This window comes from Candoia aspera, chromosome 11 (assembly GCF_035149785.1).
Source record: "Candoia aspera isolate rCanAsp1 chromosome 11, rCanAsp1.hap2, whole genome shotgun sequence".
Classification (NCBI taxonomy): Eukaryota; Metazoa; Chordata; class Lepidosauria; order Squamata; family Boidae; genus Candoia; species Candoia aspera.
Window position 1 is genome coordinate 8,443,824 of NC_086163.1, and position 24,471 is coordinate 8,468,294.

The window sequence follows — 24,471 nt, forward strand, 5'->3', positions numbered from 1 at the left end:
CTCCGAATGAATCCGAGACGGCGCTTTCGGTTAACAAGGAGTTAAAAAGTTTTAGTCCCAGCTGACAGTCAGCTGATTGGTTCCTGATTGACAGCTTTGAAAAGTTTCCTTGTTTCTATACTATTATGCTAATGAGGAGCCGGATTCGCGGCAGCGGATTGGAGTCAATTCTCCATTTGAAAGTGACGTCAAGCACGCTATAAAACTCAGCAATGCTTTTAAACTCTCCTCCCGGTTGATCTCTTTAAAATATTTTTTCATCTTGTCGCTGAAGCTGGGGAGTTGAGGTTTTTTTTTCCCCTTGTCTTTCTCCGCTTTTTAGAAATTGGGGAGGGGGGTCATCGCGTTGACCCTCTCGCTTTCCAAGCCTCCCCCTTTTAAAAATACGATTTAGCGACCTACCTGCTTTTATTTTATTTTATTTTCTAATTATTAGTCGCGTTATTTTTCCTCCCTTGATGGTGAACCCCTCTCTCTCTCTCTCTCTCTTCGTTTTGATTCTGGCCACGGAAGGGGGGCAAAAAAGAGGTGAAGAAACACCAAGAAGTGTTAAAAAAAAAAGACAGACAGCAAGAAAGCCAAACAATCATTTGCAAATCAGCGAGGAACTGCTAAGTAACCTTTCCCTATAAAACTGCAGTTGTGAAGCTGCAGAGAGGAAAGAGCGAGCGCGCAGAGGAGAAAGGGGGAGGGAAGAGAGAGAGGAGAGGAGAGGAGGGGAGGGGAAAAAAAGAGGAGAGAAAGAAAAACGAAAGAAATCGAGGCAGCCGGATGCAAAAGGCAAGCAAATAGCACGAGCGAGGGAGAGAGGCACGGCCGCTCGCGGGTCGCCGGCTGCAGCCGAGCGGCTCTTTGTCGAGGCAGCCTCCGGACGCGGGTGCGAGGGGCTGCGGGCAGATCGGAGCTCGCCCCGGCGCCGGCAGAGTAAGCGAGCGGGAGGCGACAGCGAGGGAGCGGCGCGCAGCTCCGGACAGCAGCTTCCCGAGCGTCCTCCGAGGCTACCAGCAAACTGGCTCACCCGTTGGCAAGTCAGGGCAGCCCCCTGGCTCCGGGAGCGCACCCTTTCTGGAGGACGGGCGGCGGCGGCGGCGGCAAGAGGATGGCATCGGACCTGGCCCTGCACAGCGCCGACCTGCCCACCAGTCCCTTGGCCATGGAATATGTTAATGACTTCGATCTGATGAAGTTCGAAGTGAAAAAAGAGCCGGGGGAGACGGACCGCATTATCAGCCAGTGCGGCCGCTTGATCGCTGGGGGATCGCTCTCTTCCACCCCGATGAGCACGCCTTGCAGCTCGGTGCCTCCCTCGCCCAGCTTCTCGGCCCCCAGCCCGGGCTCCGGCGGCAGCGACCAGAAGACCCACTTGGAAGACTACTACTGGATGACCGGCTACCCGCAGCAGCTCAACCCGGAGGCGTTGGGGTTCAGCCCGGAAGACGCCGTGGAAGCGCTGATCAACAACAGCCACCACCAGCTCCAGAGCGCGGCGGCCGCGGCCGGCTTCGAAGGCTATGCTAGAGGGCAGCAGCTGGCCGTGGGCGGCGGCGGAGGAGGCGGCGGCGGAGGAGGCGGCGGCGGGCCGGGGGGCTCCATGCCGCCGGACGAGATAGGCTCGGCGGCCGCCGTGGTGTCCGCGGTGATAGCGGCAGCCGCGGCGCAGCAGCAGCAGAACGGCGGCGCGCCCCACTACCACCACCACCACCACCACCCGGCCGGCCACCACCACCACCACCATCACCAGCAGCAGCAGCAGCAGCAGCAGCCGCCGGGCAGCGTGCAGTCTTCGGCTAGCAGCACCAGCAGCAGCAGCAGCAACAGCAGCGGCGGCGGCGGGGGCGGCGGCGGCGCCGGGGGTCTCCACCACCAGCACCACGGTGGCAGCGGCGGCGGCGGCTTGCATTTCGACGACCGCTTCTCGGACGAGCAGCTGGTGACCATGTCGGTGAGGGAACTCAACCGGCAGCTGCGGGGCGTCAGCAAGGAAGAGGTGATCCGGCTGAAACAGAAGCGACGGACCCTGAAAAACCGAGGCTACGCGCAGTCCTGCCGCTTCAAGCGCGTCCAGCAGCGGCACGTCTTGGAATCCGAGAAGAACCAGTTGCTCCAACAGGTGGAGCATCTGAAGCAGGAAATCTCCAGGCTGGTCCGGGAGAGGGACGCCTACAAGGAAAAATACGAGAAATTGGTCAGCAGCGGGTTCCGGGAAAACGGATCCAGCAGCGACAACCCCTCTTCTCCAGAATTTTTCATGTGAGTTGTGGTCTTCTCTCCCACCCCCCACCCCGCGATTCGACCCGCAACCCCCTTCGCCCTGACAGCCTCTTGCCACTCTTCAGAGCGCACGCATGCACGCACACACAAACACACACGGGCGGGCAAGCACGTGCGCAAAAGTTCTCGGGGCTGGAGGGGGGAGGTCAGCGAGTTGGTCTCCGTGTTAATAATTGTTAACTTGGGCCAACCAAATAATTAGTAGTTCCTATTACTCATCTTCATCACCATCATCAACATATTCTGTTTGAAAGAAAAACGCAAGTTTTGGTGGTACTTTTTAAGGTGGACTGACTCAGATGTTCAACCTTACAAGGTTGTCGACCGCCCGCCCGCCCGCCCCTTGCTTTGTGTGTGCATGTGTTTTTGCAATCCAAGTTCCATCAGCTCAGTCCTTCAACTGAAGTTTCCTCAGACTTTTTTTTTAAGTTTGCTGTATCCCAAACACCAAACACCTTTTTTGCCATCCTGAACTCTTCACCTGGGGTTTGGACTTTAGATATAGCTAGATACGTATTGATATGCATGTATTGATATGCATATGAATACATACATATTTGAAGAACATTTTGCTGAAATATTTAAAGTTTTAGACTTCAGGTTGCCGAATTTTCATCTGTTGTTGAACTGAACCTAGAGAATATCAACCTGCCCATATGGAATCTTAATCAACTTCTCATGTGTTCATGATGTGATCTTTGGCCTTAAGCTGCCAAACAGTGAAACTGAGTCTGCTTTTAGTATCCCATCCTCATCTCATGCATTATCATGCTTACTAGTTTGTCTTGCATCAATTAACTGTATAAATATTTCAAAAGACTATGGGGAGAAAAAAAAAGACATTATATTGATAAATGACCTGCATGCTGGACATGTACGGATTTTTTTTTCCTTTTGCTTGGATATGGACTTTGGAGATATATAATGGCATGTCTTTCATTCTTTTAGTTGTATTTCGTCACCACTTTTTTGAACTGAAAGCAAAAAAGTGCAACTTTTTGAGTCTTCCTTACCCATTCAAGTTTGCATCTGTTCTGGAAACTGCTTTGAGTGGCCCCCCCAAACTTCAGACTTCTTTTTAATGAATTGAAACATCTCTTCTCTTGCTCTCTCTTATATAAAACAAAAAACAGCAGAGTGGATTGTGATTACAGTATTACGGGAAAACAAGAACTTTGGAAAGAAGTTTTAAAACTTATGCTAAAAAAATTGCTCCAATTTGGTGGATTTTACATGATATCGTTGCTTAAAGCAGTCTAAAATTTATTTTGGAATGATCTGCCCCCCTTTTTTTCTTTTGTGTTCCTTTTGCATTTGGTCATTGTCAAACATGCAATGCTATGGGATCCTGGTATATAATTTAATTCAAGCTTTTATTGTCTGTTAGTTCAGTTCAAATGTACGCAACAGATAAAGGAATGTTATAGATAATTTCAAAAAGGTTAGGTCTGTTTAGAAGTAGGTCTCTCTTTTTTTAAATGGTGCACTAAATTGTTCACTGTTGTGATGTTAAAAGGGGTAGAATTTAAAGTGGGACTTTTTTTAAAAAAAGTAGCTTATGCAGCATGTGATTGCAACTTAACTATAAGTTGGGTATGTGTAGATCTTGCTATGCCACCAACTGTATTTGGAAACCAAAGTATTAAAAGGGGAGTATCCCTGTTTATATTAATAGGGTTATTTTGTGTTCAAAATGTAACATTGGGTTTTTTTTTGGGGGGGGGGTTAAATACTAGGGACTGAATTGCACTAAGATATAACCTAAAGCAAAATATAAACCATTGAAAACTTGTCTAGGATGTTAATACCATTTACAAAGATGGCATTACTGCTCAGTTTTTTTAAATAATGCAGATTTTTTTACAGTTGTATTGTGGTGCAGAACTGGATTTTCTGTAACTTCACAAATTCACAAAGTTTTAAAGGCATTAATCAGCAAATTTTATTGTCAGGGACTGATACTCCTGTCTTTTAAAAAAAATGGAAAGTAAATACCACAATAAATATAAAAAAATCTTGTCAGTTATTTTTCCCCTTGACATATTTTGCTGTGCAAAATTGTTTTATATCTTAAGTTACCAACTAATCATGTGTGATGTTCCTTATGTGTTTTCCTTTCATTTTTCAACTCTATGGTTATATCAAAAAGGAGGAATAATCTACTATAATAAACTGCATTTTTGATTCTGTACTGAGTTTCATTAGTTTATAGCTTTAAACTATCTATTTAATCTTAGTATAATGGAGGGGGGATGGATGTTCAGATAAATTAATCTGAGCATATAAATTAAATGGACGTGAGCTAAGATTTGACAAGGTAAAAATAACTGCTACCTGAAAAATTTCATTTTCTCACAGGCAGGTAAAAAGGAAAGACTTTTCAGGTTGTCAGTGTTAAATCTTCCAAGTTTTATAATTATTCTGAAGGAGCCCTATGAGTTTCCTGCCAATTATTATTTCAGGAATAATATTTGAAAATGGCTCATTGAAATAAAACAACCTCGTTCACTTCCCCAAATAGTTCAGCTGCTTTCTGAAGGAATGGAAGTAGAGAGTTTTGCAGCTTGTTACCAAGTCAAGGACAATGGGTTGAATATGCAGGCATATAGTAAGGGCTACTACTACAGCTGGTTTGTCTTAGATTGAAGCTACAGGGGAGGAGGATTAAAACGGTGGCTGGTATCCAAAGAACCATGAAACTAATTCTGCGAACCCTATATTTGTGAAGAGAGAAGGCTTAATCCCAATTTCCCTTGAATAACCCCCCCACCCCACCCCACCCCACCCATGGCAAGCATCCTTTGAAACAGGTTGTGTATTCTCCCCCTCCCTGAAATCCCTAACTTGCCCCAAGGTAAGGCCTAGGAGGGCTGGCTGTTTAAAAGTCAAAAATTCCATCTGGCTGGCATAAGGTCGACCTTTCTGGATCTTAGCCTGTGAGTTCTTTCACTTCAATTTTTTAAAAGAAAGTATTGATTTCATTCATAGATGGGACATTTTGCTAGCCAGATTTTGTCTACTGAATTTTGCTCAGAGGAAGGGAGATTTAAAAACAACAACAGTGCATTTATACAATATTTAAAAACACAAACAAAACCTTATTTTGGAAGCCTTATTTTCAAGCAGAAGATGACCAAACTGGGACTCTGTCTTTCCTTTGTTTTTCTTTTTTTTTTTAATCTATGAAATGATTAGAGCAGCAACATTTTTATAACCTGACTATAATCTCATTTTATACAGGGAGTGAAGTAAATTCACTTTCCAGACCCCCAGAGAAAGAAGGACTGGGGGAGAAGAGGAAAAGGAGAATGGGGCACCCCATTAGTGAAAGGTGGGCAGACAAGCCGATGGAGGGAGGGGAAAGAAGGAAAGACAAGGGCAGGACAAAAAAAGTAGACTGTGTTTTAAATTTACAGCTCAACTTCTAGAGGTTCCAAGATGCTGCTCTTAAGCCTGTGTTACGCAAGGTCAAAGGTCATTAGGCTCTGAAACAAAGCCACATCCCCAGTCTGGCACAAAGGTGGGCAACTGCATCTCCTTTCTCATTGCCTTTACTTTACATTACTTTACATTATTTTACTTTTGCTCTGCGTGTACACGAAACTAGGTTGCAGTCAATCCAGCTGAAAGAAAAAAAAATCCTGTTTTCCTAAAACAGGAGCTAGCCCCCTCTTGGGTCTAATCTGTGTTCATGGGATTGGTAAGCAAGAAAAGTGTTGTAGCAGTGCAGAAGACCATGCCTTTCTGAACCTCATCTTTGACAGTCTGGACCACACTCTTCCTGCTTGGTAACACACGGGTCCTTTAGTACTTGACCTTCCAATAGTTCAGGCATAGCTCCCTTTGCAGCATTCTCCAGACAGGTTAATATGTAATCAATGGGTAAACTGCCTGCCATTGGCCAATCAGAAAATGATTGTCTCCTATAAAGATAGTAGGGCTTTCTCCCTCCCCACATCTCCCCTCCTCCTTCTCTACTTCATAAGTTTGAACTTCTCCAAATTTGCACTGTTTTTGCTCTGGGTTTTTCTGGTTTTTTTCCCCAGGTCAGGCAAGCAGAGAAATAAACTTCTGCTCTGCATTAAGTCCAGCCTTTGCTAAGATTCACTTTGCATAAAGAAATGGTAAATATGCAAAAGTTTCCTCCCCGGTTCCAGAAGCGCTGGGTCTAGCATAAAGACAGAGTGGAGTGTCTCTGCGGAAAGCAATGACCAGCTTCATTTTGTTTAAAATACGAAGCTGCCTCTGAGTATTAAGCTTGCCTCCAGCACATATAGTCCAATTTCTAACTGCCAGGCTCCAAAAATGAAAAAAAGAAGCAAGCAAATAGAAGGTGTGCTTGTCACTTGGCCTTGAAGAACAACCCTGAGTGTGGAGCAGAGTTTCAAAGGAGGAAGAATCTCTCATGCCTCCTTCCTCTCACAAGGACAAGCCAGAGAAAGGAAGATCTTTCTCTTTCTCTGTAATCTTCCTCCGTACTTGGATTTGTAATGGGCAGCTTGGTTCTTACTTCTAAAACAGGCAAGTGGTGACACCAATTCTGTGGCATTAGGGTTAGATTTGGGCTGGCAGGAGAAGGCAAGTGGCTCAAGAGTGTGACCCAAAACTCGGCAGGCTTCTCAAGCACTGGGGGAAGGGGAGAGGGGGAAAAAAAATCTGATCTGGGAAGGTCGTGAAAATCTGTCCTAACCCTTCCCCAGTTGGTGCTGCTTTGCCAGGAATCCAGCAGCTCAAAAATCAACTCAGTTCTGTAGAAGTGGGGCAGGATGCTGTCCTTTGATGCTGTCTTGTTACTAGTACCGTCCTCTCCTTCTGTTGGGCTGCATGGAATGGTGACCCTGCCCACCCCATTTTCCTCTTCCAGTTCCTTGCAGTGCTCCTTGGCCAAAAGGCCTCAGTCCAGCCTGATCCTATGCAAGTTTGTTCAGAAGTCGTCTTAAGTTTTAGGGCCCTAGAAGCAAAATGCAGAAAGACAAATTTCACCTCACTGAATTAATGTCTCTGCTTTGCCCTTATCAAAGCTTCATTTCCACGTTTGCTAACCACATCCTGCACAATGCACGTTTTTATGACTTAGATGCATGCACATGCGGGCCCATGCACATTTTTTTCTCTTGGCCTTCCCCCACAGCTGAACTGAAGGATGATCCACCATTCCTTGAAGGGGCAGGAAAATGTGCTGGCATGAAATTGACTCTTTCCTGTCTCCATTGCTCCCCTTCCCAATCTCAGCAGCTCCTGACATCCCTCTAAGACAATAAGGAACAAAGCCCCACAGGTTCTACACACCTTGAGGCTGCTTTGGTCCTTTTGGAAAATGCTGCTAGAAAACTGGTAGAACTCAGGATGAGTTAAGCCTGTCTCCCCCATCTGTAGGGGATGAGATGAAGGCAATACAACCGTGCAGAGAAAAGATGTCACCGGGGCATGTGTGTGTCCGTCAGTGCAAGTGGGGGAAAGCCCAAGATCTAAATGTGTGTATCCTCCTGCATTATAATAAATGTGTATATTTAATACGTATTTATTATAATGCAGGAAATGACAGTGCAGTTCTTCTTGGCTGCAATCCGATGGTTTTCAATCATTCATGGAAATTATTTCTGAATAAATGGGTGCCCAATCTGGGGATGCAGGGAAGTTTCTTCCTCTTCCCCAACTGAATGAAGTGTTCTTAACCACTTTGGGTGCTCCTAGGCATTTTTACTCAGAAGTAAGACAGCCTGCACTATGCATTGAATGCTAGCTTTCATGGTGGGTTGGGGAGAGAGAGAGAGAGGAGGATGCTACTCCGACCTCTCCTATCAGATCCCCTCCAGAATGTTCCCCTTGCCTACAGTAGTAACTTTTTCTTTTTTACAACTGAACTGGTATGACAAAATAAGGGCTATGTCTGCACACAAGCTTAAGCATTCATCCTCTTTTCCCAGTGTTCTTTCCTTATCCCCACCTCTTTATGGCTTCATTTATAACTTTGGGACAGACTTCTAATTCCATGGTCTCCCAGTTCATCTTTTCTTCTCTGCTTCTATCATGCCCCTTCATCAGCTTCCTTTGGACTTCTTTCCGCAAGCCCCTTCTCCTTTGGCTCGCTTTTGCATAGCACAGCTAGCCCACTGGCCACATTTTCTGGTTCCAGCGAACAGGGCGACGTACAGATAGGTTTATGCATGGCAAAAGTATAGCATCAGCTCGGTGTAAGTTCTTACGGAAGAGAAAAGGAAAGAAGACCCTTCATAATTCTCAGTATGCCCCCCACCCCCAAGAATTAGAAAGTTGTGGACACTAGTTCAAATGGTTGACTTTAGTGAGAAAGAGCGTGCTCATTTTTACGCATTTCTCCCAGTCAGAGTGAAAAGTTTTCCAAGTCCACATTTCTTCTCAAAGGAGACTGAAGATGGCAAGGTCGGAGGAAACAGCTGAACCATCGGCCTCACTCCTTGCATGCAAGGCACACCCGTCTGTGTATCCTCTTCCCCCCAACACGGAGAGAATAGCTCAGAGTAGACCACGCCGCCGCCGCCGCCGCGGATGCAGGGGCTTTATGGACAGCCGAACTGGCCCGTCCTGTTGAAACGTCCAACCCTCCCGATTCGGGAAACGAGAACGTAGCTTCGGAAAGAGGCTTAGCTGTTCTGGTTGGACTTCCCAGGCTCGTGCGGTCAAGTCCGAAAGGCGATGTGAAGGCCTAAACACATCTCCTTCATAGCGTTACGTGTTGACCGTGGGACGGTTCACACCGTTTGGCGCAAGCGGTCGGGACGCTGCGGCCTTAAATTCCGAGGGAGGGTGAGACTTATTTTCCTACTCCTTTCTAGGGTCGGACCATCTCGCTTCCCTTTATTGCACGGACAGATTTTTCATCGCAAGGAGGCTGTAGCCGTGCATCCCCGACAAAGCGTTAAACGAAGCTCAGCGGTGATTAGGGAGCGTATGAATCGCGCGTGAGAAAATCCGGGCTCGGGTGTCCGATGGGATAGGAACCACCCGGCTTCAATGTCTTTCTGCATTAAGAACAAGAGCTGGAAAAGAAAAAAAATCGCCCTCTCTCATTTATTTATTTAGATTCCCATCCCACCTTTCTTCCAGAAATTCAAGACAGCCTACATAGAAAACCTTTCTCCAAGTTTTTCCCACAACAACCCTGTGGGGTAGGTTAAGCTGAGGGATAGGATTGGTCCACAGTCACCCAAGAAGCTTGGATGGCTGAGGGTGGACCTGAACCTAGGTTTTCCTGGGCTTTGTCCAACGTTTTAATCATTGAACCCCTGTCTTTGTTCCCAAACCAGCCACCCACATTTTAGTCCAACCCGTTGTGCAAAGCTAGAGCTCGCGGTCCGTTTATGCTTCTGTGTGGCTGATGAATCCGGACAACTGGGCTGAGTTTACCACGGAACTCCGTATCTGTTCCTTAACACACCTTCACCAAGCATGTTCCGAAGCCAACCATCAGCCCCTTCTCAATGCAGGGCTGAGCTCGCAGACATCAGCGTCTGTGAATGTGATCAAAACCCTAGTTAGGACCCTTATTAGTGACTCTTCAAGCATGATCCAGTGAACGGTTCACACGAGACGCTTAGCCTAAATAAACAATCCATATTAGAGCTTTGGCGCTGGTGGAACTTCGGAGCGTTGATTCAGGAAGAAGTTCCAGTCCCTAATTTATCGGAGCCTCCTTCCTAGTTTAGATCTGGCACTTTCCCGTCTTCCGTTCGCTTTGGGGAGGGGGAGGTATACATTTTTACATCTTGTGCCCTCTTCTGCCATGTCGAAGTTATGTGCGAGCATGCCAACTTTCGGCGCCGGGCACGTTCGGCCCGCAAATGTCTGTCACCGGCGATGCGCCTAGCAGCGCGCAAAGACGTCGGGAGCAGGGGGAGTTGCCGCTTTATTGCTAGTGTCAATTCCGACGCCACAAAGTCCGATTTACCGTAATAGGCTCAGCGGCGGGATAAGGAGGTGCAAGACGCGTGCAAATCCGCCCCCCAGCCTCTGCGGGCGACTTTTGCGACGAGAGATCTGGCTCCAACTCCGTTTCGCCCTCAGTTCAGGCTAAGAGGTGGGAGTCCATATATTTGCATGCATTTTCTCCGGCCGAATGGGGAAGAGAGGACAAGGTAGATCATTAGCCAAGCGCTAAGGCAGCCTTGGACTGGACTTGCGCGGTGGCCGGCAGTGCGGCGAAACCAGGCGCGCCCTACGAGGTTCCTCGGGAGCAAGCTCCTGCGAGTTCAGCGGGACTTTCTTCCCAGGCGCTACGTACAAAAAGGGGCGTTTTATTCGGGAATCGCAGCCTTGCTGCTTCTTACGCCGCCGCAACGATTTCACACGCGTTTCTCCGGCAGGAAGTTCAGCTGAACCAGCGGGATTTCAAGATCTGGTTTGCGTGGAAAGATGCATAGGATCGGGCATCTTCTTAGCCACGAGGAGTGCTGCATTGGATCGGATGGCGTACTACGTTCAATCCGTCCCATCCCCACTCCCTAGGGTTGGTAGAATTTTAAGTGGAGCAATAGCTGACTTCGCTCGGGGCTAACTATCCATTTGCCCCAAGTATGAAATTCAGCCAATGTAGAGCTCGCTCTGGAACTGAGGCTGTCCCAGGAATAAGCCCTCCCGGACGCAGCGAGGCTTGCTTCTAAAGTAAGCACCGTTGGCCTATTCTCACGGGCCGGTTCAGGAACCATGCCTTTCGAGAGAACGCCGAGAAAAGTTCGGCCTAAGCTTCTGGGCTTCAGAATCTTTTCATATCTATTTCACACATTTCCTGTTATCTCTAGAATTACACTTTAATTCCACTCAAGACAAACGAAGCGTAAGGGGCCTGATCCGAAGTCTGTTGGAAAGCCCAGTGGAAGCTTTCCAACAGGTGCGCGCAGGGTTGCGATTGCAAGCGGTGCGCCGCGAGAGAAAACACCAGAACCTTCCTAGCTCGATTCTTCTCCCTCTCTTTCTCTCGGGCAACCAGACTTTTCCCTCTCCAGATGTTTGGAAGTTATAGGCCGACCCGCCACATGTTGAGAACTACATGCTCCAGAATCGGAGCCAGCTGAGAATCCTGAAGGTAAAATCTTGGGTACGCACCGAGCAGCCACGGCCTGGGAAAAGCGGCCACGGAGCCTCGGTCCGTCGTCAGGCTTTGCTTTAGAGGACACAAAGTGCCTTTGTGTTGTCTCCATTTCTGAGCGTGTTTATACACACATATGTACGTAGCTAAGGCGTGCCTTTCCTTCAACTGACATTTTAAGCAGCGAGAAAGTGAGATTACATTAAACACTGGTGTCAGATTTTCCATCCAGATTTTTCATGACGTTTCACCTCCCCAGCAGAATATGAACGAGGCCAGATTTGACCCCCCTTAACCCCCAATGGCTACATAGAAGTGTCTGATTAGAGAAGACGGATTTTTCTTCTTGGGTGGGATCCCTTATCCCAGGTGAAAAGATAAAACAGATCTCGAACATACTTTCCCAGGTAATGTGCATTGGGTCAAGGACGATCTTCCTCGGAGACGGGAAAGTTGAGCGAAGAAAAATGTACGAAATATTCGCTAGCTTCCACCGACGCGCTCAGGACCAGCTTGAGCGCGGGCGATAAAGCTCTAATGGGGTTCGTCCTAAATTAGATCTCGCCAAACGGATCTTCTGCGGGTGTTCGTGATGGCCACTCCCGCGGTTCCCAGCTAGCATGGCCTTTGCTAGGCAAGGATTATGGCAGCTGTACTTCAGGGTTTTTGGAGAGCACCCGATTTTAGAAAGGCAGAATTAAACGTTGTTTTTTTTCGGGGCGCTCCCTTCCCAAAACCCTTCTACGCTGAAGGAGGTAAGAATCGCGTGCAGACCAGGGCCTTTCTGCAAAACCGAGAGTCGGAAGACCCCAATCCTCAACAAAACCAAGGCACGACTTCAGGATCGCGTTCTGCTTCTGCGGGGCTTTTGGCTGGAGGGGGGTCAAAAAGTACCCACAGCGGGACCCCGCCCTGCACCCAAGGGCCCCGTCCCCATCCGCTGCTTCACAGTCCGCGCTCAATGTAATGGATTGAGTCTGGCTGCGCGCAGAGGATCGCACTTTTCCCAAGCACCGGAGGCTGATTTCAGAGCCACATGCCACCAGCCCTCATTTCCGACTCTTTAGCCACGACATCCTTGTTAATCCTTCGGGAGAAGCCAATGATGCCTCGGGCAGGCAGACGCCAGAAAGGATGGTTGTCAAAGTTGATTGAAGTTGAGCTGCAAAGTTTTGCGCCGGGGCGAATCTTAGTGGCTCCCTCTTCGGAGACGGGCTGAGCGCAAACCAGACACCCGCACTGCAGCCCCGAGGTTATCTGGGATTGTTAGTTTATGGTTCCCCTGAAGTAGCGAACCGCGGCTAAGGCGACCGTAGGTGAGCGCGGAGTGGCAACGCAGCCCTTGAGTTCCGCGAGAAAGCGAGAGTTAACTTCGAGATCGACTCTCTTATCCGGAGCGTCGTTCTGGGGGAAAGGACGGGGGAGGGTGCAGGTTGCACCAGATTCAACGCTTTTTCACCCACCGTGGCGGGTTTGCCTAGAGATACCACCCCCCCCCCCCATACATTTCCTCTGCTTAAGATTGTTTTGAGGGTGCAGAGCAATGTTGTACTGGCATCGATAAATCAAATCCTTGGAGCAGAAAAGCAATTCCGGGAAACTTTAGTCAGACCCTTAAGAAGCTCCAAAGAGTTAGGATATTCTTAGGAACAAGACCCATACAGCCCTTGTGTGTGTCTTTATTTATTTGCCTGCATTTATGTATTCAGATAGGAGAGAAAGAGGCTGTTGGGACTACATTTCTGATATTTTTTTGTTTCCTCTGTTCTGATCTTTAACATAAATGTTTGTAAAAAGAGAGGATGTTGCTCCCCTTTCTGTTTTTCACACACACACACCCAAGTGAGTTTGGATGGATGTGAATTAATAAAAATAAACAGGTGGCAGGGAGAATAATCTCAGTCAATGGCAGGGCTCATCATTTGTGGTAAGCTGTGTTTCCTTTAATGTTCACAAAACCTCTTGGGCTATAAACCACGGTTTACCAAGACTGAAGCTTGATTGCTAAGTCAAATACAAACAAGCAAGGAACGTGATGGTTCATGTGATGTGAAAAACCAGATAGAGAGATATAGCTGTTAAAAGTGGGGAGCTAGTCTAACCCCCACTGAGTCCAGAAGCTGGCTGAATTGTTCCCAAGTTAGTTTCCACAATTCCAGGGCTAAGCCAATCAGCTTTCATCCCAGCTAATGGCTGTGGTGAAAATTTTAAAAAGAGGAAATAGATAATGGTGTATCCTTTTTGAAGCTCTTTGGTGGAAGGATAGATTAAGTCAAGTCAAGCTCAACTCCTGCTAACTATGCAATTTTTGTGGCAACAACATGAAGGGGTTTGTCCTTGCACCTTCTGGGAAGTTTTTCCAACTGCCCAACCTAGCCCACAGCCCTGAAGATTTCCTGGTAGTCTTCCATCTAAGTACTAACCAGGAAAAGCCTGCTTAGCACTGAGGTCAACTAAGGCTCTCTTCTTTACCCAACTAGTAATCAGCAAAAAGAAACCAGTGAAGAGAGGAATAGCATAGGAATTACTTCCTTTAATATGAGGCTGCCCTCTTTAATATACTTTCAAGGGAGGCCCTCACTGATTTCAGTGGAAATTGCTTTTGAGCAGGACAACAGCATTGGTGGTCTTTAAGAACATAGTGAATCAGTTGGTGCAAAATGCTCAGTTAGTTATTGAACTAACTCAGATTTTGGCTGGACAAATTAAACTTAATCATAAAGTAATCAACATGTTGAACCACAAAGCCAACAAACCAAGCTTACAATTAACCAAGCTTATCATATTGTCTGCAGCAACATAGGATGTGTAAGCCAGCCAATGTGGTCTCTAAACCATAGTTTATGGTACACATTGGGTTAACAAAGTTGCTCCATTTATTAGAGGAGCAGCCATCTTTGTGCTAATGAGTAGGCCATTGAATCTGGCAATAGGAATCTGCCTTTTCCCCCTTTCTTCCTCTGTTTTACCAAGAATGAAATAGTTCTCGCAAGGATGGTGGTAGTCATGGTTTGGTTAGAGGATGGTAGTAGTCATGGCTTGGTTAGAATAATCCACTAAGTGATTATTCTGTCTTTTAATGCTGTGCTAAAGGCTAGAAGGAGTGCTAACATTAGGTTAACTATCCTTCCAGGTGCTGATAACATGAGGAGCAACTAACATGAGGAGCAACTAACATGAGGAGCAACTAATCTTGAGTAGAAGTTATGGTTAAGTCTCTAACCCTGTACATCAAATGGCTGCCATGGTGGTTGTAATTAGGTACAAAACAGTCAGTTACCAGAAGACAAACTACTAAGGTAGATCCTTCCAGCCATCAACTGCTCCAGCTTACCTCTGGAGAATCTCAAAATCCACCAAGTGGATCTCAGTTTAAATTTAATAAATCCACTTGGGCTGAAATAATGTTGAGCCCAGAAACATGATTGGAAAGCCAAGGTGAAAAGAACTGAAGCTCTTTCAGTTTAAAACTCCTGGTTACATCCCATTCTGAGAAAGTTGTTTTTAATTTCATTCATATTTTAGGGTGGGTAATGAGTTGTTTCTGATTAAATCCCAGGATCTATCAGTAAGTCCTGACGTAAGTTTTTTCCTTCTGAGCTAGAGGTCTGTTTAATGTTTCTGTTAACCTAAAAAAGTAGACCAGACTAAGAAAACAATGCTATACAAGTCAGGACTACTTTTTATTGTAAGAAAGCCTCATGTGGCACAGAGTGGTAGGCAGCAGTATTGCAACCAAAACTCTCCCCACAACCCGAGTTCAATCCCAGCAGAAGCTGGATTCTCAGGTAGCCGGCTCAGGTCGACTTAGCCTTCCATCCTTCCGAGGTTGGTAAAATGAGTTCCCAGCTTGCTGGGGAAGGTGACGACTGGGGGAGGCAATGACAAACCACCCCGCTATAGTCTGCCAAGAAAACATCATGAAAGCAGTGTCCCTGCAAAGGGTCAGACATGACTCGGTGCTTGGACAGGGGACCTTTCACCTTTCACACTTTTTATTGTAACAGCTCTAGTAACAGCAACTTGCAAGTCTGAATTGCTTCCCCTCCCTCCCTTTATCTTCATGTGAACTAGGGAGGGGCCTGTCTGAGAACTTTTCACAAGTTACTTTCTTGGCCTGGGCTCAAAACCCACTTATCTGCCCATTGCCTTGATAGCCACTCTTCCTCCTGTCCTTCAAGGCCATTCCTTATTCCCTCTACAGTTTCTAAGGCTAAAGTTAACTCTTCCGGTAACAATTTTTTGCACCCTAGTTTTTCTACATGTTCAAAGGCCAAATATTAGCAAACTATTTTCTTGCAGCAGTTTTTCAAAAATTATAAGCCATTGTAAATGTACAGTAAGCCTTTGATTTAATGGACCTCAATTTAATGGACTTTGGATATATCAGACACAATTTGCATCTGGACTCCACCTCCAAATTCTAGACAAAATCCAATGTATCCAAAGTAGTCCAGACAATTTATGTCAATTTACATAATTATGCAAATAAGGTACATTGATACAAATGATAAAAATTTGGATTTAATAGATATCCCTTCCCCAAGTAGACTATTACATTAAGATTTATATCATAAAAATAGGACCCAATGAATAGGTAACTCATTAGCCAAATATTCATAATAGACAATTTAAGATGATTTTCAGTAACAACTGTGTTCTCTATTAGTGAACGAATTGTTCCAAATATCGTTTTTGTGTAAGTGACTTGGCCCTAAATTAAATCTTGGCAATGCTGAATACTAATACATTCATATTTCATCTGCAGAAGAAGATACAGTTTCACTTGGAACCATTTTATAACATACTGTAATTTTGAAATAAAGGGGGAGAACGAATGTTAAGATTCGTTGTGAAATCTTTTATTCAGAATATGAAAAATAAGAAATAACATGTGTTAAAATACAGTATTTGTGTCATGCTAGATGGAAGTTTCTAAACAGTTTTCTGGCTTTTATAATACATAAGCAGATGAGGAAGAAAAAAATGTTATTATACTATAAGCTTATATAACAATGCTGTGAAACTGATGAGAGATACTTGAGAGAAAGGGAAGAATCAGCCATGTTAAATTAATAAATCTGTATTGCTTTTTCTAAGGTTGAGTTAATGGAGCTCTTTTTGGGGTCTTGTCTGTCTATTAATGCCCAATCATTGAATAATTTTAATTGAATAGTTGGACTTTGCTGTGCTTGCAGGTATAGGCTTTAGAGTGGGTTGGTAGATGGTAGAGGTAGAGGCTTTGCTTTGAGTGAGTTGGTGATGGTAAAGCTGGAATAGGGATATCCTCTGGATAGTCTAAAGATAATAAAAGGATGCTGACCTCAACATATGGGATGCTCTTCATATAGCGGTGGTGAGAATTGAATACCTATCACTTCCAAATAAATGCATCCATAATAGAATGGATTCACCAGCTGGCATGAAAGCAAAGGTCATTCTTGAGGAAAATGACACCTAAGGTCTGAAGAAGTCATCTGCTTTAAGAGAACCTGGGCAAAATGCCAGCAATCACATTTAAGAAGACAGTATCTCGAAATTGTGTTCCTTTATTTTTTTAAACACTGAAAAATAAAGGAGGCAGGCAAAGAACAGTTCTGGAGATTCTCATCATTCATTCATTCTCCCATGTCTTCCTACAGTGTAATGTTGGCCTGCAACCTCAAAACAGTGTTAGATATTTCATACTAGCAGGTTTTGATGTTTTAAAGAGGTTTGTATGTAGAAATGCACTAATAATTTTATGTATGTATGTATGTATGTATGTATGTATGTATGTATAAAAAGAGAGAATCGGTCTTTCTGTACTGAATAGAAACTTGGTAATTAGATCTAACAGGACAGTTTGAGTTTTAATTTTTAAAAATTCAGAGGAGCTCTCCAGAAGTAGATTTTCTGATTCTGCTCTTATACGCTCCCCAAATTGGATTTATTTACAGCTAGGTCAGCTTACAGCAGTTTTGTGACAGAGTTAATTTGGAAACATCAAATAGATGCTGATTTCAGCTGCAATCCCTAGTTTGTTTGCGGAACAGCAGTTTTGGCTTGAAGGAAGTTATTTTGGAGCAAAACGGGTTATGCAGTGCAGGTTTTAAAGGAGTACATTAGATTTATTCCCATCTGTGGTTTGCTCCAGAAATTCTTGTAAACTCTATCAGGATGTCATTCCATACATTCCCCCACCCCAGCCTGGCTGTCTTACTGAATCAAGGGGCATGCATGAACTGCTCTGGCTTTCCTTGTTCTTTCATTCCTTTACATTAGCATAGCTAATCCTTTTGCAAAAGATAATAAACAAGTACCTTATTTTATTGCCTGGTGAGTAAAGTGTGCACCTCCTGCTTCCCTGTCCCCTTGCTCATTTTCAGTGGGGGTCTGCAAAGTGTGGTCGAAAAAATCAAGACAATGGCCGCTCCTCAAACCAAGAGGATCTCCAATCCCTCCACTGTGCCCCCCTTGACTTTTTTTGACCATACCCTGCAGACAACCCCTGCTTATTTCATTTTGCTTGTTCTTCTGTCTCAAACCTCGAACTCAAGATGGGGTTGTTCCAAGGCAATGCTCCCAATGATCTTTAATTTAGTGGGACACGATTTCAGATAGACAAATCTGTAGGATTTGACAGTTAAGATGTAGAATGTCCAAACCTTTGTTAAATAAAACATAATGAATTGGGGCAGTGTTGCTATTGCTTAAACTGGCCTTTCCCAGCCTGGTGTTTGGCAAAAATGAATGAGGGCAACATAATCCCTATCCAGATGGGCTGGTTAGCTGGGGATGATGGAAGTATCAGAGAGGGAGGGAGTCACTGTTTTAACCCAGGCATCCGCAACCTCCCATTGGAATAGGACTTCCATCATCCCCAGCTAACCAGCCCAACTGGATAGGGATTATGTTGCCCTCATTCATTTTTGCCAAACACCAGGCTGGGAAAGGGCAGTTTAAGCAATAGCAACACTGCCCCAATTCATTATGTTTTATTTAACAAAGGTTTGGACATTCTACATCCAAACATACTTGCAACTGAGGAAGTCCCGTTGGGAAGAATGAGGTTTATTCTTGAGTAAATGGTCGTGCTGTCATTGAGCTCTGCTGTGCGTAAAATAACAAAGTTTAGTGTTGACAGAGTCTTTTTTTAAAGAATCAGGAATTATTATTATTATTATTATTATTATTATTATTATTATTATTATTATCTGTTTTCACTAAATTAGGTACCCAAGAGAATCTTCTACATCGGTGATGTGAGACTTTCCTGTTGCCTGGAGCCTGATGAGGTACACTTTTATTTTTTTGTTACATAGCATGCTGCTTCTTATTAGTATTATTTCTCCAAAGCCTTTTTTGGGTGGGGGTGGGGGTGGCAAAGCTATTTATGTTTTTCCTGTACTTTAACGGTATTGATTTGCTGGTTCTCTTTGGCCACCAAAGATCCCCTAAAAAACATTCCTGGTATGTCTGTGATCTTTTACAGATGTTGTATGCAAGGCAGTCCCTATAAATAAATAAAAAGTAATGAGTACATACATACATACATACATACACAACTGCCTTTCAGAATTAACTGTGACTTTGGGGGTAATGTTTCTATTTTATTTATTTAACAGTATTGGTCAACCACCACAGTCCATATGATGTTGTAAACCACATCTGGGTGGTCTGCAGCAAACAGCAATATGAACTAAGACCCAGAGCAGTAGCAAAATGCAGAATGAATAACGATGAAGATTGCCCAGGATCGATCAAATCCAGAGGGATGGTGGAATTGTTAAAACCTTTTTCTAATTCTATTCAATGGCTGGGTTGCCAAGTTTACTACTGTCGCGTCACGCGACCAGTCCTTCGCCCTTCGGTCTATGGGATTCCCTGGGGGGGAATGAGCCAACGATTCCCTCGCAAGGGTGAGGTCGAAAAAACAACGGTAGGCACAGGATTCTTTTGTGGCGAGTGACGCTACATCTCAGGAGGTTGCTGGTACTGCCTCCTGGTGCCACGCCCCCACCTCCTTTTATTCAGCAGTTCTATCAGGGCGGGGGAGTGAGTACAAAGAGAATAGGGAAATACAAGTCATGCCCTGAGGCTACGTGAGAGACATGCAATCTAGCTGTGCAGTAATGGAGTCAGATACGTCACAATTCCACCTTTTTTATTTAATTTTGTTCCTCCCCCAGAGGGTCTGAGTCGGGGAGCCAGGGACTCTTCAGTCCAAGGAGACCCATCCCAGCGTCCTCTCTCGGGGGGTAGTGTGACCGGGGGTCCTTTTCCACTTCCGATTCACTATCAGAGGACCATCCCAAGAGTGGTGTTTTCTCCATACCTACAGCAGAGACCAGGTGTTGAACAGCAAGCTTTGTCTCGGATACCTCTGAGTCCAATGTATGAAGTCTCTGCTTTAAGAAGCGGAGAACGCGACCCAGCACACAGGGGCCTATGGTGCATACGAGAATCAATAACAGGAGGGGCCCCAACAGAGCGGACAACAGTGTGGTTAGCCATGGAGAAATGCTAAACATATTTTGATACCATGACATGGATTGTTGGCGCTCCAATTCCCTTGTTTTTAAACGGGAATTGAGCTCTTTCATAGAGTCCAATACTACTCCTGAGTTGTCGGCATAAAAACAGCAGTCTTCCTTTAGAGCAACACACAGTCCCCCTTGTTTGAGGAACAGAAGGTCGAGACCCCTACGATTTTGTAAAACCACTTCGGATAGAGAGGTAAGGGAATCTTGTAGCGCCACAATAGATTGTTCGATGGCGCGAAGGTCAGTGTCAATGATAACGCTAAGGTGACGCAGGTTCTGATCATTGACAACAAGGGCTGACACACCAGTGGCGGCTCCGGCCGCACCTAAGCCCAGTAGGACTGATAAAGTTACAGCAGTCACTACTTCGCGCTTAGCCTTGAGGGGATAATGAGGGGGCTCTAAAATGGAGAGAAGTTCGTCAGGGGAATAGATAGAAATCTTGGGGAGTAGGAGCACCTGAATACAAAAGGCGTTAGTTTGTAACAAGGTATCACCATATACACATGCGGTGAGGCCAGAAGAACATGCCCAAACAGAGTTGTTCCCAGGGATAAAGTATTGCCCTGTCAAGCGGGCAGAGATATTACCAGAGGTAGTGTAGAGTACACCGTAGCCACCATGGCCGGTGTGACCGTTGATGTTCAAGCGATTTTTTGGAAGATAGAGGGCACAGTGATCATGAGAAGAATTAAGGCAATATTGAATATAGTTAGCAGGAACACGGCCAAGGCAGCAGCCCTGCCCTATTATAGAGGTGATAGTCAACGTGGTGTTTTGCCAGCGGCAGGAGGCGGCTGAGGTAGAGTTTCGGATAGGGTCAGGAGAACCGACTGCTTCATAGAATGGTGGGGAGGAAGACAAGCAAAGCCAACATCGAGATGTGTTAGAAGCGGTGTGAACAAGGGAAAAGGAGGAGTTAAGAAGAGAGACAAGGGGGTTTTTTTGTTTGGTGAGGGGTTTAAGAAAGGTGGAGTGAATGTCGTCGGCATTGGGCCCAACAGGTGGGGACTGAGGGAGAGTGACCTGTCGTTGAATGTAGAATATGTTGCCGTAATGATACCCGGGCCATCCGGCATATATACGACCTCCCCATTTTACACCTGAGTCCCAGGCATTCCCCTGAGCTTTTCCTGCAGCAGTGAATTGTACAATAACCGGATTACATCTATTCCAACCCCCCTGTCCTGCCGCATTCTTTTTGGTTGCGGTGCACCTAATGTCCTTTCTCAACCGAGTGAGGGTGATGTAATCAGTCTTATATGGAGGGGTCCAGTAGATGTAGCCAGTGGAAACGCAGGACCAAGATTTGCAAAAGTAATCTGCTATGCCTCCGCAGTCGTGCACGTGATCAGGGCTGGTGTCATGTCCTGGGCACACATACAGGGGATACCTTTTAACGGTGGAGTGGCTGGGCTCTGGGAAGCCGTCCAGCCTCCTGTAGGCTGTCACTCCTAAAAGCATTTCTGAAAAGTCAAAATACAGGTTAGGGAAACAAGATATAATTGGGCTATAACAAAAGGAGGTATTCAGGATCTGTCCCAAGGCATCGCGGATTGTCCAGGTGATATTGTAAGGGCGATGCGATCCCTGGGCGTCAAATGCCAGTAGGCGTCGTCCCTGCCAACGGGCGGGCTCAGGAAGGGAGAGTAAAAATAAGGTGAGCGTAAGGCGAGATGAGGTGGCGAACCCCTTAATTAATTTTGTTATTTCACAGTGATATTGTCCTAGATCGGTCAACTGTACGTTGGTGATAGCAAGGGTAGTTTGGCGAAAGTGATAAGTGATGGAGTAGGAATCGCCATCTTGGAGAAGGGTGTTGTTGCGGAACCAGCGCCAGAAGGTGCCTTTTCTTTTGATGGGAGAGCGTTGAAGACATTCCATGGCGTTGGATGCTGAGCTGCGGCCAATGGTGGCAGGGTAGCGTAAACGATGGGTTCGAATGAGAGAGGTTGTTTTAGGGTTCGTTGTGAGGGGAGCAGAGATGGAAGAGAGATAACAGAGAAGGAGGGTCAAGAAGGTGCTTGTCAGGAGACTGCCCATGATATGGCCGGATGCAGCGAGCAGGAACCCAGAGCACTCGATCAGGAAGTTGCACAGCAGCGTAGCCTTTTCCCCAGGTGACGAGTTGCGCAGGGCCTTTCCACTCAGGGCTGGGCAGTTGCCTAAAATAAACAAGGGGACGGGAAGAGGGAACTACTGGCTTGGAAAAGTGTCGAGATGCAGCCGTAGCAGGGGGGGTACCGGTAAGATTAAGGAAATTCAAGGTAAACAAGGTGAGATTAAGGATATTTTGTAACATCGGGAGGCTTGGGGGGCCTAAGGCCTTTTTCCCCGTTTGCCGATCAAGGGCATTCTTTAGGGTCTGGTTAGCCCTTTCCACAATAGCCTGACCTTGGCTGTTGAATGGTATACCGAATCTGTGAGTAATGGACCACTTACGGCAAAACTCAGCAAAGGGAGTGCTGACGTAAGCGGGGCCATTGTCAGTTTTCAAAGTTTTGGGACATCCCGATGTGACGAAAGTGCGAATACAATGATTGATTACGTTTTTCGTGGCTTCTCCTCTTTGCAAAGTTGCCAGGATGAATCCCGAATAAGTATCCACAGATACATGGATATACTTCCAAGGTGCAAAAGAGGGATAATGAGTGACATCCATCTGCCATGTGTCACAAGCTTGGATACCCCTGGGATTAACTCCCTCAGGGATGCACTTTGCCTGCAAACTGCAGGTTGGACATTGTTGAAGAATGGCGGTAGCTTCTTGATATGTAATGCCAAATTGGCGCACCAAGGCTTTTTTATTTTGATGGAAATAAGCATGGCTGTCCCCTGCTGAAAGCGGCGGAGGAAGAGGGGAAGAGGCCATAATTTTGCAAGCCTCATCTGCCATGTGGTTGCCTTCGGACAGGAAACCGGGTAGCTGTTGGTGGCTTCTAATATGCGCTACAAACAAAGGGGATGTTCTGTCCTTCAGGAGAGTTTGAAGCTGCAAAAAAAGCGTCATGAGAGAGGGGGGGGTAACAGGGGAAATATATGCATCAAACATGGCCACAGCCATTTGAGTGACATACATACTATCTAATATAACATTCAAAGGCTGTTCTGGGAAAAGAGACAAGGCTAGCAAAAAGGCGGCTAACTCAGCCTGTTGGGCAGATGCTTGTGGGCCTGTTAGGCGTTTATGCCATTTGCAATTATTTTGCCATGTACAAGCCCCTATGGTTTTGGAGCCGTCTGTAAAAACAGTGAGGGCTTCCTTGAGTGGCTGCTGAACGAACGGCGAGGTTAGTGTAAAGGGTACTGTTCGCAACAGTTGCAATCGAGGATCAGGGGGAAGATGGCATGACACCTGGCCACACCAGTCCTCCAAGGCATCCTGCAGTGCAGTGGAGTTTTGTAGGAGGGGTTCCCATTGAGTAACCTTAAGGGGAATGTACAGGGTGGAAACATCCAGTCCCATTAGGGCTCTAATCCTCTTCCGGCCTTTCTCAACAAGAGAGGCCATTTGTGCTGCTCTGGTGATGATGGATGTCTTAGGTGTGTGTGGCAAGTGTAGCCATTCTAAAATATGTAGATGTTTGTTATCAGACGTTTGGACAATGATGGCAGTTAATAATTGATGAAAGAATGGCAAGAGAGGGTGGTTTGTCAGTGAGCGCACGGTCCACCCATTGGGTCGTAAGGACGGCATTGACCTGTTGTAGGGCATGCAATTGTTGTTCTGTAAGGTATACCTTGTCAGCTGGGTTTGTCAAACCCACTAGCGCTTGGAATAAAGGTGATAACATGGGTGTAGTTAAAGCAAGGTATGCGCGGGCCCAGTTAATGACCCCCAGACATTGTTGTAATTGGACCAAGGTGGTCGGCTGGGGAAGCGTGAGCATAGGTAGAAGTGGGGCAGCTGTGGAGGCTAAAACTTTGTGGCCTAGATATTGCATTGGATAACGAGACTGGACCTTTTCTGGTGCAACGTGCAACCCTGCCGTTGCTAGGGTGGCTAAAAGAATAGGAAAAGTTTTTTGAACTGTCCCTTTCGGGCCCTCAGCAGCGACTAAAATGTCATCCATATAATGATACACAAGAAAATGCGGAAATTGGGATCTATAGGGTTGCAATGCTTTATCGACAAAAAATTGGCACATTGTGGGTGAGTTCAACATGCCTTGTGGGAGGACCTTCCACTGGTACCGAGCAGTAGGCTTTGAATTGTTAAGTTCCGGTACCGTAAATGCGAAAATAATTCTGTCCTTTTGTGCCAAAGGTATGGAAAAAAAACAATCCTTGAGGTCTATTACAATAAGGTCGTGTCCTTCCGGAATCAAGTTGGGGTTGGGAAGTCCACACTGCAAAGGTCCCATGGGCTGAAGGATGGTGTTGATAGCCCTAAGATCCTGTAGGAGGCGCCATTTGCCAGACTTCTTTTTGATGACAAATACCGGAGTATTGTATGGGCTGGTGGAGGTTTCGATATGGCCTTCAATTAACTGCTGTTGGACCAAGATATGTAAGGCGTCCAGTTTCTCTTTGGTGAGTGGCCATTGATCAACCCATACCGGCACAGAGGTTTTGAGAGAGAGAGAGAGAGACCCTGAAGGGTCCTGTAAA

General features: G+C 45.9%; 1 protein-coding gene across 1 annotated transcript in view; it reads left to right on the plus strand.

The window, feature by feature from the left end:
- The first annotated feature begins 225 nt into the window (after positions 1 to 225).
- Positions 226 to 24,471, plus strand: part of MAF (MAF bZIP transcription factor) — a 252,546-nt gene continuing 228,300 nt past the window's right edge. Inside the window, exons 1-2 of the mRNA XM_063312996.1 lie at positions 226 to 2,250; positions 18,550 to 18,612. Coding sequence (XP_063169066.1) covers positions 1,100 to 2,250; positions 18,550 to 18,583 — 1,185 coding nt within the window. The 5' untranslated portion in view covers positions 226 to 1,099 and the 3' untranslated portion in view covers positions 18,584 to 18,612. The remainder of the gene's footprint in view (positions 2,251 to 18,549; positions 18,613 to 24,471) is intronic.